General features: G+C 49.9%; 1 protein-coding gene across 1 annotated transcript in view; it reads left to right on the top strand.

Moving 5' to 3' along the window:
- The window catches only part of ZCCHC14 (zinc finger CCHC-type containing 14), a 58,295-nt gene extending 43,491 nt beyond the window's left edge, over nt 1-14,804 (top strand). Inside the window, exons 4-13 of the mRNA XM_060130261.1 lie at nt 654-725; nt 3,369-3,478; nt 4,255-4,349; nt 4,431-4,485; nt 5,507-5,786; nt 7,265-7,356; nt 7,729-7,856; nt 9,082-9,222; nt 9,306-10,778; nt 11,916-14,804. Of these exons, the coding sequence (XP_059986244.1) occupies nt 654-725; nt 3,369-3,478; nt 4,255-4,349; nt 4,431-4,485; nt 5,507-5,786; nt 7,265-7,356; nt 7,729-7,856; nt 9,082-9,222; nt 9,306-10,778; nt 11,916-11,971 (2,502 nt within the window). The 3' untranslated portion in view covers nt 11,972-14,804. The remainder of the gene's footprint in view (nt 1-653; nt 726-3,368; nt 3,479-4,254; nt 4,350-4,430; nt 4,486-5,506; nt 5,787-7,264; nt 7,357-7,728; nt 7,857-9,081; nt 9,223-9,305; nt 10,779-11,915) is intronic.
- Nucleotides 14,805-14,826: the final 22 nt, after the last annotated feature.

The following is a 14,826-nucleotide window of genomic DNA, read 5'->3' as shown; positions in this document are numbered from 1 at the left end:
AGGTGCAGGAAGGGAAAACAGACACACCGGGCTTTGTAGAACTTCCGGAAAGATGTTTCTGATGTTTTCTCCCCGAATTCTTACCCCGCCCCCTGCAATGGAGGATGTTCCCCGCTATTCTGGTACTGACTGCCCTGGCCTGTGTCACCCCCCCGCCCCCAGTTCTGTCAGATTCCTGAGGGCTGGGACCTGGCCTCCTCCCGTCAGCATGCCCCCAGCACTGAAATGTATGGAGTACTTACTGTTTGGATGGGCTCGTTTCTGGTAATTTCTTGATTCCACACCCACAGTTGCGTAGACTGACCTGAACGGAGGAGGTCCCCGTGAGGATGCTGTGCTCACACACATGCTTGCAGTCGGGGTCGTCAGGGACTTTCTGATGCTTTGAGGAGCAGCCTTAGACTCCACACTTGAGTGATAACACTGCTCTTTGAATAATTGCGCAAAACAGGAAGCTAAGCTTTAATGCACTTGAGTTACGTGAACATTCTTTCTGTAACAAGCCAAGGGGTATATAAACGCTCCAGGCAAGAGGCGCACTAGGGCTCGTCCCACTACTGCGCCTGTACCGGCCACGAATCCCTGGACAAGTGTGTTGGGAATTAAGTATGTGGCGTCTGTTTTTAAGGTTTGTTTGTTTATTTGTTTTTAAGGTCTTGTGGTCTGATTCTTCAGTAACATCAGTAACCAAATCTTCCTCTGAAGTGACTGAATTTATTTCAAAGGTAAGGTGATTTAAGGGCTCTTACAAAAATTAAAAGGGTCTCATTCCCCACGGTCCACTGGACTGCCAGGTAATTTCCGTGGTTGCAGCCTTCAGCGGGTGCAGTGAGTGCAGTGCCGGGGATTCGTGCTCCAACAGGGCGAGTGGCCCTCAGGGCCACGGTCCACGTTCCTTCCGGTTGTGGAGAACGAGATGGGACAGAAAGATGCGAGTGTGAAGGTGCCCAAGGGGTGTTTTGTTACAGCTCAGCCGAAGCTGAGTGAGGGGCTCACGTGGCGGCAGTGGGCAGACAGTTCACCTTTTTCCACCTTATTCCGTTTACATATTGAATTTTCCTGTTTGTTTTTATTTTTTAAAGTTGAAATACAGATGATGTACAACCTGTTTGGCTTAAAATTGATTCAAAAAATACCGTTTGAACAAGCTGCACTACTAAAGAATTACTTCTTTACCCCCATGTACACGTGTTATATACGTACACACCTGTGTGTCTAAAGTCCCCTGGCCTGGCCTGTGCCGGAGCAGTGAACCACTGTCTTTGCCGCAGTTGTTCAGCTGAAGTAGTCACCTTTGTTGTGTGGAATAACATAGCTGAAGTGTCTCCAAGGTGTGGCTTGCAATTTGATTATAAAATTAAGGCTATAATCCCGTAGGAGAGAATCGAGTGGATGGATCCTGTGTGAGAAGCTTGGGCGAAGTTGTTTGCGTGTGCCTCTTACTCAGGCCTGCCATACGCTGAAGGACCGCCCCAGTGCCGTGCTTTCTAGGATTGATTAGTGATCCTCCCCGGGGGTTCCCTGTTTCCTCTGCACCACTTAGAACACTGAATTTCCTCTCCTTTGTGCCTATCCTCTTGTCTTGTGAAAAAGCGCTTCTCTGGACTCCGCTGATGCCGGCCGACTTTGCCACCCTTTTGTCTGGGTGTTTGCAGTGGCTGATACTCACCTGGCTTTGGGTTCTCTGCCCTGCCTGGTCTCTGCCTTGCTGTCTGTCAGTAATTTTGGAAACTTCTTGTCCATTATCTCTTCAGATATTTCTCCTGCCCCACTCTCTCTTCTTCCGGGCCTTGAATCATGTGTACGTGACCCCGTCTTCAAGTTTACTTACGTTTCTCCTCAGCTCTGCCCAGGTTGCTGACGAGCTGAATTCTTCATCTCTAGTACCATGATTTTGGGGTTTTTTGTTCTTTTGTTTTCTGTAGCTTTTCCGTTTGATGACGTCTTTTAATAGAAAGTTTCCATCTCTGATGAAATTTCCCACTCGTTCATGCATGTTGTTCATTTTTTGAAACGAAGTCCTTTAGTATGTTCAGCATAGTTATTTTCAAGTCCTCGTGTGATAGTGCCAACATCTGGGTTATTTTCCAGTCTGGTTCCGATGATTATCTTGATGATAGATTGCCCCCTCTTTTTTATCTTATAATTTTTGACTGAACGTGAGACGTCACATCTAGAAACCAGCCTGGAGACGGGCCTGCTGCTGCGTCTGTCGGGCCGGCGGTGGGGCTTCAGGTTGATGTCATCAGGAGCGGAGCTGGGTTTGGGTTTTGCTGTTGCACCACAGGCCTCAGGTTCCTCCAGGGAGGCCTGCTGGTCCCTTGAGCCTTGAGAGGAGCCTGGCGTGGTCTTGCTTCACCTGTGGCGCAGAGGGGTCTCCCTGCTCCGCTGACTCCTCCCTCCCTGGGAGACTGCTGTCACCTGTTGCGTGGTGATGCATGCGCGGTGAGGGTGGAGCGGTTCCCCGTCCTGCTGGTGCAGCCTCAGCTCTAGCCACAGGGTCGTGGGGGGCCTTTCTCAGCATCCCTGCCCCTTCCTTCCCCAGCAGCAGCTGACTCGGCTCAGGAGGGCTTTCTTGCCCCTTCCTTGGGGCCAGAGGGGTTTTGTTTTCATCTTCCCTGAGAAGCAGGGTATCTCTGCCTGTGACCTGGTGCCGGGAGGACTTTCCCCTCCTCCTCCAGAGGCATGAAGGCATTTCAGCCCCCAGAAACGGGGGGTTTTGCTTGAGCTCTGGGAGCACGAGCAATCTCGTCCCTCCCCCAGCGGGTTACGGGCTTTTTGCTTTGGATTGAGAGCAGGCTCCAGGGAAAGGCATGGGGTTTCCAGCCTCACCCCCAGGGGCAGCTGCCTCACCCCTGTGCCACCTGTGCAGACTCTCTCCAGCCTCCCCGCCTGTGGAAGGGAGCTCGGGAATGAGGACACAGGCCCCCTGTGTCTGGGCTCCGGGCTGACTGCTGACGGACGCACACTCAGCCTGTGGGGATGTGTTCATCCCAGCCGATCTCTTCTACCTGCTTGTATGGCAGCCACCTCTCCCGCGGGCTCTGCCACGGCTGAGACAGTTCACGTGCCTTGTGTCCTCAGAGGGGCAGGTCCGTCTTGGAATTCGGTTCACCTGGTGGCCTTGCAGCTCAGCCCTCTGCTGGGCTCAAGAGCAGGCACAGCGGTGTGGGGTGTCGAGCTTCTTCTTGATGTTGTGGTGGGTCGTTGCTTCCTGCGTCCCAAGTGGACGCAGAAGCCCAGGTGGCTCCCAGAATCACAGCAGCAGGTGTCAGCAGCCAGGACCTGCCCAAGTGTTTCCCGCAGTGAGGAGTTCTGGTTCCGTAAGATGAATTGTGACATACTTCCCATGCCTTTTCGTCTTTCAGTTATCTCAGCTGTGTCCTGAAGAAAATTTGGAGAAATTCATTCCTTGCTTAGCTGGCCCAGATGCATTCTATGTAGAGCGAAACCACATGGATCTGGAAGCGGACCTGAGGTAATGCTCGTCACCCCACCCAAGGCCACGGCCAGCGGCCCCCCTGCGGCGCTGTGGCCGCCGATGGCCCTGTGCAGTGCGGGCCGCTGCCGATGGCCCTGTGCAGTGCGGGTGGGGCCCGACGTGAGCTGCCTATAGGCATCTGAGGGGCTCCTCAGGTGACATGCAGTCTGGATGGTTCAGGTCTCCTGTTTGCCTCTAGGGGTTTTCATCAGTTATGGAGAATTTGAAGGATTTTAATAATCTAGGCATGATTTTGAGAATATATAAGTGAAGGAATTTCAAAGTGTATGCCACCATTTAATGTAATTTTGACAGTCTTAATGAAATAAAATCTGCTTCTGTCCTATAGTTGAAAGGATAAAATGAGGACCTAATAAAAAGTCTCTTGGGCCCGGTGGCTCTGGACCCTTGATGACGTCCTGGCGCGTTGGTCTTGTACGTGCGCACAGAGGGCCCCGGGGACTGGGGCCAACATCAGAGTGCCACACAGCAGCTGTGACGGCCCCAGCTGTGCTCATGGCCCGGGTCGTGGGCCCTGAGAGACTCAATTCATACAGCGTAGTACAGTGTAAATAAGGAAAAGGGGCACCAGGAAACAGTATGAATCATACCAAGAATGAAACTGAATAAAGCAGGAAGAATATAGGTTAAGGCACTTCTGTTTAGTTTTTCTCTGCTATATATATCTCTTAATTGAAAGTTAAAATTTCTCTGCCAGTTACTTTTTGGTAACACGTTTTGATGCTGATAAAACCACTCTGTTTCATTTCTAGGTATTTGGCTTCATTACCTTCTCACATATTAAAAAATGACCATGTTAAGAAATTTTTCAGCACTTCATCTCCCACCCAACAGCTTCAAAGTCCAAGTGAGTTTGTAAAATGTAATTCAATAAAAGTAGAAACATTTTTATGGTCTGTAAATAAATTATATCTATTTTAACTTGTAGGTCCTGGCAACCCTTCCCTGTCTAAAGTCGGTACCATGATGGGCGTGTCTGGAAGGTGAGACTTCTACCATGTAACCAACACATTTCCAGTCAGCCTTGTTACAGAGCTTACTTTCCATTTTGTGTAAATAGTTGTTTCTAGAGTTAAGTCACTCTTGATCTTAGTCTTGAATAATAATATTGAGAGAAGAATTGGATAGAGATAATCCACTTTTTGATTTCTTAAAAAAAAAAAAAAAGTGGTTCTCAGAGCCCCTGGAATTAAAATTCCCAAAGACCCTTATTGCAAATGCCAGTTTCTGGGCCCTGCACATTCTAGGAAACCAAAATTTCTGAGAATCTTCATTTTTACAAGCTCCTGGGGAGTGATTAAGCCCACGAAGGGCCAGAGTCGCTGCTCTGGAGGCCCCTCTGCCAGCACAGGGCCCGACAGTGATGGTGGCAGTGCGCGGGTGACAGACAGACTGCACATCTGGACTGACAGCCAGCATTAAGATGGGCTAACATCACAGACGGTGTGTGCACGCGTGCGCACGCACACACACACACACGGTTCTGTGAGCTCTAGTCAGGTAATGAGGTCTTTGAAGGTGCTGACTTTCTTCACCCTCTGCCTGGAGTGTGTAAACATGTAATATGTCAGTTTGCAGTTTAGTGTGGAAGGGGCAGGGACAGAGGGTGATGCTTTGGTCCTTCAGCTTTCTAGAATTTACTTTTCAAAAAAAAAATTCAATTTGAATATTAAAGATTTTGGAGTTTTAATATATGATTATCAGTATCATCCTGTGATAGAAGCAACAGAAAGAAACTAGTCAGCAAAGCCACAAGTCTGGTGGTGACACACAGACGTGTACATATACATAACATGTACACACGTACAAGCGCAGCATCTAGATGGGTACATACACGTCCGTGCACGCACATGTCCTCGCCTTCGGACGTTCACCCCAGGGTGGTGGTGGCTGTAGCTCTGACGCCAGCAGTGGACGTGGCTGCAGATGCAGTCCAGGCTGTAGGAGCTGGTCCTCCGTGGAGGCCGTGGTCTTTTGAAAACTACCTGTCTGCTGTCCTCGCAGGCCTGTGTGCGGAGTGGCCGGCATCCCGTCGTCTCAGGGCGGCGCCCAGCATCACGTGCAGCACTCGGCCAGCACGTCCGCCTTGCCCCACTGCTCGCACGCGGGGGGTGCAGGCTCAGCTCTGGCCTACCGGACCCCGATGGACAGCTCGCCCGCTATCTTGATGCCTTCCAGCCTGCAGGCCCCGCAGACCCAGGAGCAAAATGGGATTTTAGACTGGCTTCGGAAACTGCGTTTGCACAAGTACTACCCCGTCTTTAAACAGCTCACGATGGAGAAGGTACGTTGGTTACTAGCAGGCAGCAAGAACGTGCTTGCTGTCTCAGGTAACCCGTCAATTTCTTTGGACCTCATTCCTAGAGGAACTGAGTTGGGTTTCTGCAGCGTGTGTGTCGTGGAGGTCATACCACCTGGTCCTTAACACCTGCAGATGCGTGTCCCTGCAAGTCCTGTGAGCTTGCTGGAGGGGCCGTGGATTTGAATTTGGAGGCGACCTGCAGCTGAAGCAAAAACTGGATCACAGTTGTCTGTAAACAGCTTTCTTAGGATAGTTTGGGGTCTTCCCAAACGAGACACTCACTGTCTGTGACTGAGGGCTATGTCTCCAGCAGCCCTTCAGTGGGTAGAGGTAGTGAATTGTGGGCCCCGCGTCCCCCTTTCTTAGACGCCCCTCAGCGTAGCCTTTTACAAGAGCCCAGTGCAAAAGGGTTGTCTGATGACCTGCCTTCATGTAGGCTCTTAGAGCTAAAGGAATAGATGAATTTTATGTCTTTCAAGAAATCCTACATAGCAGTTATCTTTTACAATACAGTTTTGACAAGGAGCATTTTTTCACTGTTAAAAAAATTCTGAAATTTCTTAAGCTTCAGTGTCAGTGGTAAAAGTAAATTGGACCTGTATGTGATGTTTGAACTCTGAGCTCCCCCTGCTGGATAAAGTGACTTGGTGCCTTTTATCTCTGCAAACATTTCGTTTGTCCAAAAATCTGCAATTGAAGAATCTAGAAATCAAGCTTTTACTGCTAATAAAAAATACATTTTAAGTAAATTTTCAATACTCTCAGTTTAGGATTCACAAGTCTTAAAAACAACAGATTTTACTAACCTTGGTCATGATCAGTTTAAAAAGTTTTAGCGTAATGTATGAGTTGAAAAGGCTAAGATCACAAATCATGTTATGGACCGTTGTGAGAACCAAGTATCATCTTTTTTCTTAGTATGAGGCCAGTGAGTTAGGGCGCCGTTCAGTTTGGATGGCATCTACTTTTCTGGATCATTGGCTACCCAACAAAGTTGCTGTTGTCCCTAAAATGACCATGATCTCAAGAAAAAAGAGCCACTAAAGAAGACTGCTCCTGTCGCTGGCGGGAGAGCCCCGGAAGGGGAGACACTTCCACCAGCTGCATCTCTGCAGCAGTTGAGACGCAGACACTGTTTCAGTCTCCTGCCCGCATAGCACGGACCTTCCAGGTGCCCAGTCTTCACCCACCTGTCAGTCGGACGCCTGTGCTGAAGGCTGAGTGGGCACAGCCCGTGACCCTCAGACGCACAATGAGCGTCTTATATTTTGGACCCTGGACACCAAGTCATTTAGCAAGTAAATGTTTGACAGCGATCCCCAGTCTTTTATTATCTACTTAAGTTTGATCTGTTTACATATCCTAGAGGTAGAATACATTTATGAAATTAAACTCCAAGTTCTTTGTCTTCAGAATCCTAATTAATTCTCACACTTTGTAATTTGTTTCTTCTGTGGAAGTTTCTGAGCCTTACGGAAGAAGATCTAAATAAATTTGAATCCCTCACCATGGGAGCAAAGAAGAAGCTCAAGACTCAGCTGGAGTTGGAGAAGTGAGTGTGAGATTGTTTACAGAATGTGTCTTCATTTTAGTTTCTAACATGCGGAACAGACGCTAGGACTTATTACTGCTGATTGCTTATCAAACCTTAATTAATGCTCTTAAGATTCTACAAATGTGGCTTTGGTTTGCTAGGAAGGACCCTTTAGAGTGAATCTGAGAAGTCAGAATGCATTATCTTCCACCCTGGAGATTATTTTGGCAGAAATCAGCCTTCTTAAGTAGAGACTGAAACACGGAGAGGCCCTGCATTAAGTAGAGACTGAAACACAGAGAGGCTCTGCATTAAGCAGAGACTGAAACACGGAGAGGCTCTGCAGCAGAACTGAACGCTCGCTTGTTGCTGTGCTTTCCTGTCGCACAGGGAGAAGTCAGAGAAACGGTGCCTGAACCCCTCGGCCCCTCCCCCAGTCAGCAGCAGCGGAGTGGCCCGCGTTCCCCCCACCAGCCACGTGGGGCCTGTGCAGCCGGTGCGAAGCAGCCATGCTGCAGGTGGGTGGGGCCGGGCGCGCCTGGACCTGGGACCCTTCGGAGGAGGGCCAGGCCACAGGTCACGCCCCTTTTCCCTTTCTGTTTTCTAGTGCTTAGAGTTACTTTTCATTATTTTAGTTTATTTTATTTTTAAATTAATTAATTTAACTTTTGGCTGCGTTGGGTCTTTGTTGCTGTGCGTGGGCTTTCTCTAGTTGCGGCGAGTGGGGGCCACTCTTCATTGTGGTGCGCAGGCTTCTCATTGCAGTGGCTTCTCTTGTTGCAGAGCATGGGCTCTAGGTTCGTGGGCTCAGTAGTTGGGGCGCACGGGCTTAGTTGCTCCACGGTATGTGGGATCTTAGTTCCCTGACCAGGGCTTGAACCCGTGTCCCCTGCATTGGCAGGTGGATTCTTGACCACTGAGCCACCACGGAAGTCCCAAAATTGGGACTTTGCTGTTTCCATTTTCTCATACTTAAGAGTTACTTTTCATTATTTTAGCTTTTATAGTTTCTGCGACAGGAAAATAGAAGGGACGTTTGTGTTAGAAGCTGGAGACTGGTGACTCGCCTGAAGTGGTTTGGGCAAAAGCATTAGACCCAGAAACTGCTCTGGTGAAAGGGAGAGAGTAGGAAGTATGCAAAATAGATGACAGCCTCGCCCCCCCACCCCCCACCCCACCACTGGCAGGTGTGGAGGCGGCTTCAGGCCGTTGCCCTGCAGGTCCATCCTGAAGTCCCTGATGCCGCGCCACCAGCCTTCCTCCTCTTCTCCCTGCCGTCCTCTCCTCGGCAGGAGGGGGAGGGTCACGGTAACAGCTGTTCTGCTGTTTTCCTCATGCACTAGAAATATCAAGAGTGAAAGTAAACCAGGAAGAAAAAATGTCAGTGCATCTTTTCAGTGCTTATTTGACTGAAAAGGTCTTATGTCCCCGGTCCTCAGAAAACGGAGGTGTCTGTTTGTGGAGTGTGGCTGTTGTAGCACCCGGTGGTTTGGGGGTCCTTTTCCTGTCCTGCAGCGTCTGCTTGGGGAGGCTGAGAGCACGGCCACGTGTGCGTCCGCCGCCTGGCGAGCTTGTGAGCCTCAGCCCTGTATGAATAGGGACAGGATAGAAAATGAGCCCGATAGGCATGCATGCGGGTGGGAGAGGGCGCGGTCGGCGCCGGCTGGCACAGCCCCCGTCGGCATCCCGTGGCTCGCGGACCTTGGTGCCACCTCCGGGCTGTCACCTGTGCCTTCTCCGCAGCACTGCGGGTGGAGGTGGCGCAGCCCCCGCACCAGACGGCCCGGGAAGGCAGCTCCTCTGAATGTTCCAGCTCCTCGCCCAGCCCGATGGGCGTGCAGGCCCGGGAAGAGAGCTCGGACAGCGCGGAGGAGAACGACAGACGTAAGCACGCCCCGTGTGGCTCGCGCTGTGCTGCCCCGCCCTGGTCTGCGGAAGCTGTGCTGACGCTGTTTCCACCTCTCTAGGTGTGGAGATCCACTTGGAGGGCTCTGACAAGGAGAAGCCTGTGATGCTGCTGAACCATTTCACTTCAAGTTCCGCCAGGCCCACAGCCCAGGTCCTCCCCGTGCAGAACGAAGCAGGCTCCAATCCGTCGGGCCACCACCCGCTGCCCCCGCAGATGATGACGGCGGCCTCGCACATCGCGCCCATCCGGATGCTGAACTCCGTGCACAAGGCGGAGAGGGGGGGCGCGGACATGAAGCTCCTCTCGTCCTCTGTGCACTCGCTGCTGTCTCTCGAGGAGCGCAGTAAAGTCTCTGGACCAAGAAGCGGCATCAAAGTGGACAAGAACTTTGGCAGCACCATGATGGACATGCTACCCGCGTCCACCCCCCATCAGCCCATGCAGGTCCTTTCTGGACTCACCGAGAGCAGCTCTGTGTCGCCCACCGTCTCCTTTGGTCCCCGCACCAAAGTCGTCCACGCTTCCGCCCTCGACAGGGTGATGAAGCCGGCACAGCAGCCGGCCCTGGTGGTGGAGACCAGCACTGCTGCCGCAGGGACGTCCAGCACCGTCTTCCATGTGGCTCGGCCACCCATCAAACTTCTGGTGTCTTCATCTGTCCCTGCAGACTCTGCCGTGTCTGGGCAAACGTCCTGTTCCGGCAACGTGCAAATAAGCGTGCCCCCTGCCATAATAAACCCTCGGACTGCTCTGTACACAGCCAACACCAAAGCTGCCTTCTCTGCGATGAGCAGTGTGCCCGTGGGCCCCCTGCAGGGCAGCTTCTGCGCAAACAGCAACACTGCCTCTGCCGGTAGCCACCCTGCCACGTCCTTTGCAAACATGGCCACCGTGCCCAGCTGCCCCGCCCCCAGCTCCAGCCCCGCACTCTCCTCGGTCCCCGAAAGCAGCTTCTATAGCAGCAGTGGCGGCGGCGGCGGCGGCGGCGGCGGCTCCCCCGGAAACCTCCCCGCCTCGGCCCAGAACCACCACCACCACCACCACCATCAGCAGCAGCCGGCGCCCCAGCAGCCCGCGCCTGCCCCGCCCCCCGGCTGCGTCGTGTGCACGTCCTGCGGCTGCAGCGGGAGCTGCGGCTCGAGCGGCCTAACTGTCAGCTACGCCAACTACTTCCAGCACCCGTTCTCGGGGCCGTCCGTCTTCCCCTTCCCGTTCCTGCCGTTCAGTCCCATGTGCGGCAGTGGCTACGTGGGCGCCCAGCAGTACGGCGGCGGCGCCTTCCCGGTCGTGCACTCGCCCTACAGCAGCGGCGTGGGCCCCGAGCCCGTGCTGGGCGGCCAGTCGGCCTTCACCGTCCCGCCCGTGCAGAACTTCATGGGGGCGGCGGGCGTCTACCAGGCCCAGGGCTTGGTGGGTAGTAGCAACGGCTCCAGTCACAAAAAGAGCGGGAATCTGTCGTGTTACAACTGTGGGGCCACCGGTCACCGCGCTCAGGACTGCAAGCAGCCGTCCATGGACTTCAACCGGCAAGGTAAAGGCCCCCGAGGTGGAGAGCTCCAGACAGGAGCGTCCTTTCTGTGAAAGTAATAGTCAACTTCCTTTTTTTTTTAAAGCAAGCAAGAAGTGGTTTTTCAAATGCTCTCTGAAAAAGCACGAAACTCTTGATGGGCTGTGCAGCCCCCAGAAGGTCTGCTTTGGTTCTGAGACTGTCTCTGTGATTTCAGCCTGCTTCTCATTTTAGAGTGTGGCTAGCTGGCTGTGGCCCAGTGGCTCCTTGGTCTGTTATTTTTGTGCCACGTGACTGGGGAGGAAGCATGGGTGATTTAGTGCCACCGCCGCCGGTGTTTAACTGAGAACCGAGGGCGTGGCATGTGAGTTCAGGCGCTACAGGTGGAACTCGCTGTCCCCGCTTCTCTTCCCCCGTCTAGAGTGGCAGTGGCCATGGCCGTGGGCGTTGTGTGGCGGCTACGTGGTGTTCTCACTCTCTGTGCTGCATCTTCTTCCTTCCCCCTTTGCTACTCTTTCTTGTCTCCTTTAGTCAAGTGTGTGTCTGCTGTCGTTACCACACCAGGTTTGTTCTTGCTGTTTTCCTTGGAAAGATTAGGCTGGGCGTTGGGAAAACGGGTCCCAGCCTGTGACTGCTCACTGTGCGACCTTGGATAGTCAGCCACTTGCTTTCTGGAGACTTTTGAGGGTTGTTCCAGACCTGCCTGTGCCCCTTAGTCACCTGGAGAGCTTTACAGACAACTTGGAATCAGGTCTGGTGGCAGGTGGAGTGACCGTGGGCTGTGGGCCCCCCCTCCCCCATTGATAGAGGTGGTGCTGCGTCTCCTGACGCAGCGAGCCCGGAGGCCTGTGGTGGCGGCCAGGCCTCCCTTGCCCTGTCCCAAGGAAGGGGGCCAATTCTGTGCTGTCTGAGCTCCCAAAGAATGCAGAAACAGACTGGGAACTCTTCAGTCTTTTTCACCCCTTCTCTGATTTGATAAACTTGTTAAGATAACGTCCAGTTTGCGGGGTGGAGCCAGGGGAGCTGGGAGTGGTCAGAACAGGTGGTCTGGATTTCCAGCACCCAGATCTTGACCAGTGACTCTGGAAATAACTTTGGACAGATCATGGCAGTAATTCTATGGTGATTCAAATTTGATCTCTTTTTTTTCCCCCTCTCTAGGTACTTTTAGGTTGAAATATGCCCCTCCAGCAGAAAGTCTGGACTCCACAGATTGATATTTTTCTCTGGCAACAGAACACTATTAAGCCATGGAGACCTAAGGAAAATTAAATACAAAACTGAGAAGTCTAGTTGCTGTTGAGCTCAATATTTTTAATCCAAAGGTGCTTTACTTTACTAGACTGGATAGAAAACCTAGCGTAGGAATGCATCAAACTCAGTTTTATTGCCAAAATCCTAGACGGGAGCTTGATGTCAGGACTGGCCTAGTGGGTATCTCCACTGTGGGTGAAAGTTGGCCACCTCCACCCTTGGTTGCAATGCAGAGACCTCCCGTCTCCTGAAGAGCATTGCCGTAATTGGTCCTTCTAGGCTCACACGTAATTCCAGGGCAGCTACGTGAGGTTGGAATCGAGAACTGAAGGTCGGAGTTCTCCAAGTGGAGTTCTACCAGTCGGACTCTTGACACCCCTGGTGAGGGAAAATGTCGCCTTTGTTTTGTTCTGTTCTGTTCTGTTTCGTTCTTAAAGTGGTTAGGCACTAATCTCTGGGCTTTTTAAGGATTGCACTACCGAAGAATGTAAACCGATGTCCATCTCTGCAGTTCTGGGAGACAAACTCCCTGAGACCAGTCAGTGCAAGACGCTCAGAGAATCCGTTCTTAGAGTCCGCACCAGCAGGCTACACGATTTAGTACACAACAGAGATTTTAGTATTTCCTTCCCTCCTTAAAAGCACTTGTAGCAGTTTCAGGGTTTTTTTTTCTTTTTTTTTTTTTCCTGCAAATAAATTTAAACTACATTATTAAATAGAAATAGTTACTTGCAACAACTTAATTTCTAAAAGGGTCCAAGTCCCAGAGAATCCCTAGTAGTCAAAGCTTTGAGGACACCTTCCTTCCCAGCCCTTCCGAGCTTTGAGTCCTGTCGTCTTCCACCACGAAGGAACTCTGGCAGAGACGCGATAGCGGCACACCTCGTGAGCGGCACTCATGGATGCTGCACGTCCTTAGCCAAGTTTGCAAGTTCTTTTATCTCCCATGGACTTCCCAAGGACCCCAAGGCTCACTGCTAATGGATTCACACTTGAGACAGACATTTCAACAACAATAATACAGTCCTATAATCTCTGAGCAAACGATTGGAAATTTTCTCCTGTCAACTTCTTTTGTATTAGGCCGTGTATCAATAGTTAGTTCCGTTAAAAATTACCTGGAAAACTACAATAGAAAGTGGTAAGACTCTGAAAGAGAATACACTGACAGGACAGAGCTACAAGATCTGCAGAAGTCTAGTTTTACCAAGGTGGGAAATAAAGTCCACCACACAGCTCTCAATTTCACCCCACTGCAATGAGAGCTTTTGGTCCGAAAGTTAGGGACTTAAAGCTTCCAGGCTAAAGGGAATTTTCTGCTCAAACAATATTGTTTTAAATGCTAAAGCCTTCAATATTAAAATATTGATTGGTAAGGTCTTGCCCAGGGATTTTCCAGTTGAATATTTATTTAAAAAAAGAAAATCACAATACTCAGACCACTCTTAAAATGGGACAATCAGCCTCATGTAAAATTGGTGTAAATCAAAAGAATACCCTAGAATTTGAGGCATTGTGATGTAAGGCTTCAAATTTTGAGATCAGTTTCCTGCTTCATGGAAACTAAAGCAGAAAGTTGTTACATTTTTTTAATGAAAGGCTTTTAGTAGAGTTTTTAAGAGTTTTATTTTAGTAGAGTTTTATTTCTATGCAATGCAGAATTGACAGACCTCTGTATTCTTCTCTCTCTTCCTGGTACACAGTATTACATACAGTTTTGAAGTAATGATGATGCTTACAACAGCATTTTGGGGGAATGTTACATTGATCTCTTAAATTATAAACACTACAAAATGTCAAAATTACGAGAACTGACACAACTTTGCCTTAAAGAGTACTAGACTGGAACTTGTCATATTATGTTTAAGGAAGACTTAGAGTGTTCATTGATGTTTACGATTTTAATATTTCTGAAGGCCCTTACAGTGGCCTGGATATGTGCTGAAAGCCAAACTTTTAAAATTTTTGGTTTTTTAAACAAAGAACTATTTTAAATAAATCCTATTTCAACACAGTGAAACTGTTGAAAACCGTCTCATAACAAAAGAAAAAAATCATATTTAGGTTTTTTGTTTTAGTGGTCAGTATTGGGGAATGAAAGTGTGTCTGTTGTTACCCTTATAACTGTTTTGATAAATATTAGAGGTTAGCGTTAAATACGACAAAAAATTAAAACGAACTTCAGTTTGAAGTATGACATTCAAATTGAGGGAAATAAGTTCAGACATTGTGTGGCTGTGTTCCAGTCATCAGAGGTCTTAGAGAAACTTCCAGCTGTCTTTGAAAGTGCATGTGCAGAGTGACGTCTCCAGTGAGGCCGTTCCGAGTTGAGAGTGGTAAAACGTAAATGTGAGACACCAGGACACAAAGCATTCAGCTGCCGCTCCGTGAGACCTCTTCCCAAGTGAATCCCATACTTGAACTTGGGAATATTTGCTAGCAGTATTCTCTGATGAAATTTCTCTCCAGAAGCAACCACAGTCAGTGAGCCTAAAGAGCATTTGGCATTTCCTCAGAGGACGTCCTCATCAGCTAGAAACACAGATCAGACTGACCCTTGCAACTACTTATTTTCCTGAAATTGTGGGCTCAGTTTCCAAATGCTGTGGCAACCAGGTAGGTGTGGCACCAGCCACTTTGCTCTGTGTAGTCTGTCATATTTTAAAGTTTCTAACCCCATTTTTTATCTCCAAGAATGGGGAAAGTGGAATGTACAGATTGAAGTAGAATACAACGTTGGGATAAAACACTAATCTTTTTTTTTTTTTTTTAAAGCAGAACACTCAATTTTCTACCTTATTTTCTAATTTTTATTTTA

This window comes from Lagenorhynchus albirostris, chromosome 19 (assembly GCF_949774975.1).
Source record: "Lagenorhynchus albirostris chromosome 19, mLagAlb1.1, whole genome shotgun sequence".
Classification (NCBI taxonomy): Eukaryota; Metazoa; Chordata; class Mammalia; order Artiodactyla; family Delphinidae; genus Lagenorhynchus; species Lagenorhynchus albirostris.
This window is presented reverse-complemented; position numbering and strand designations above follow the sequence as displayed.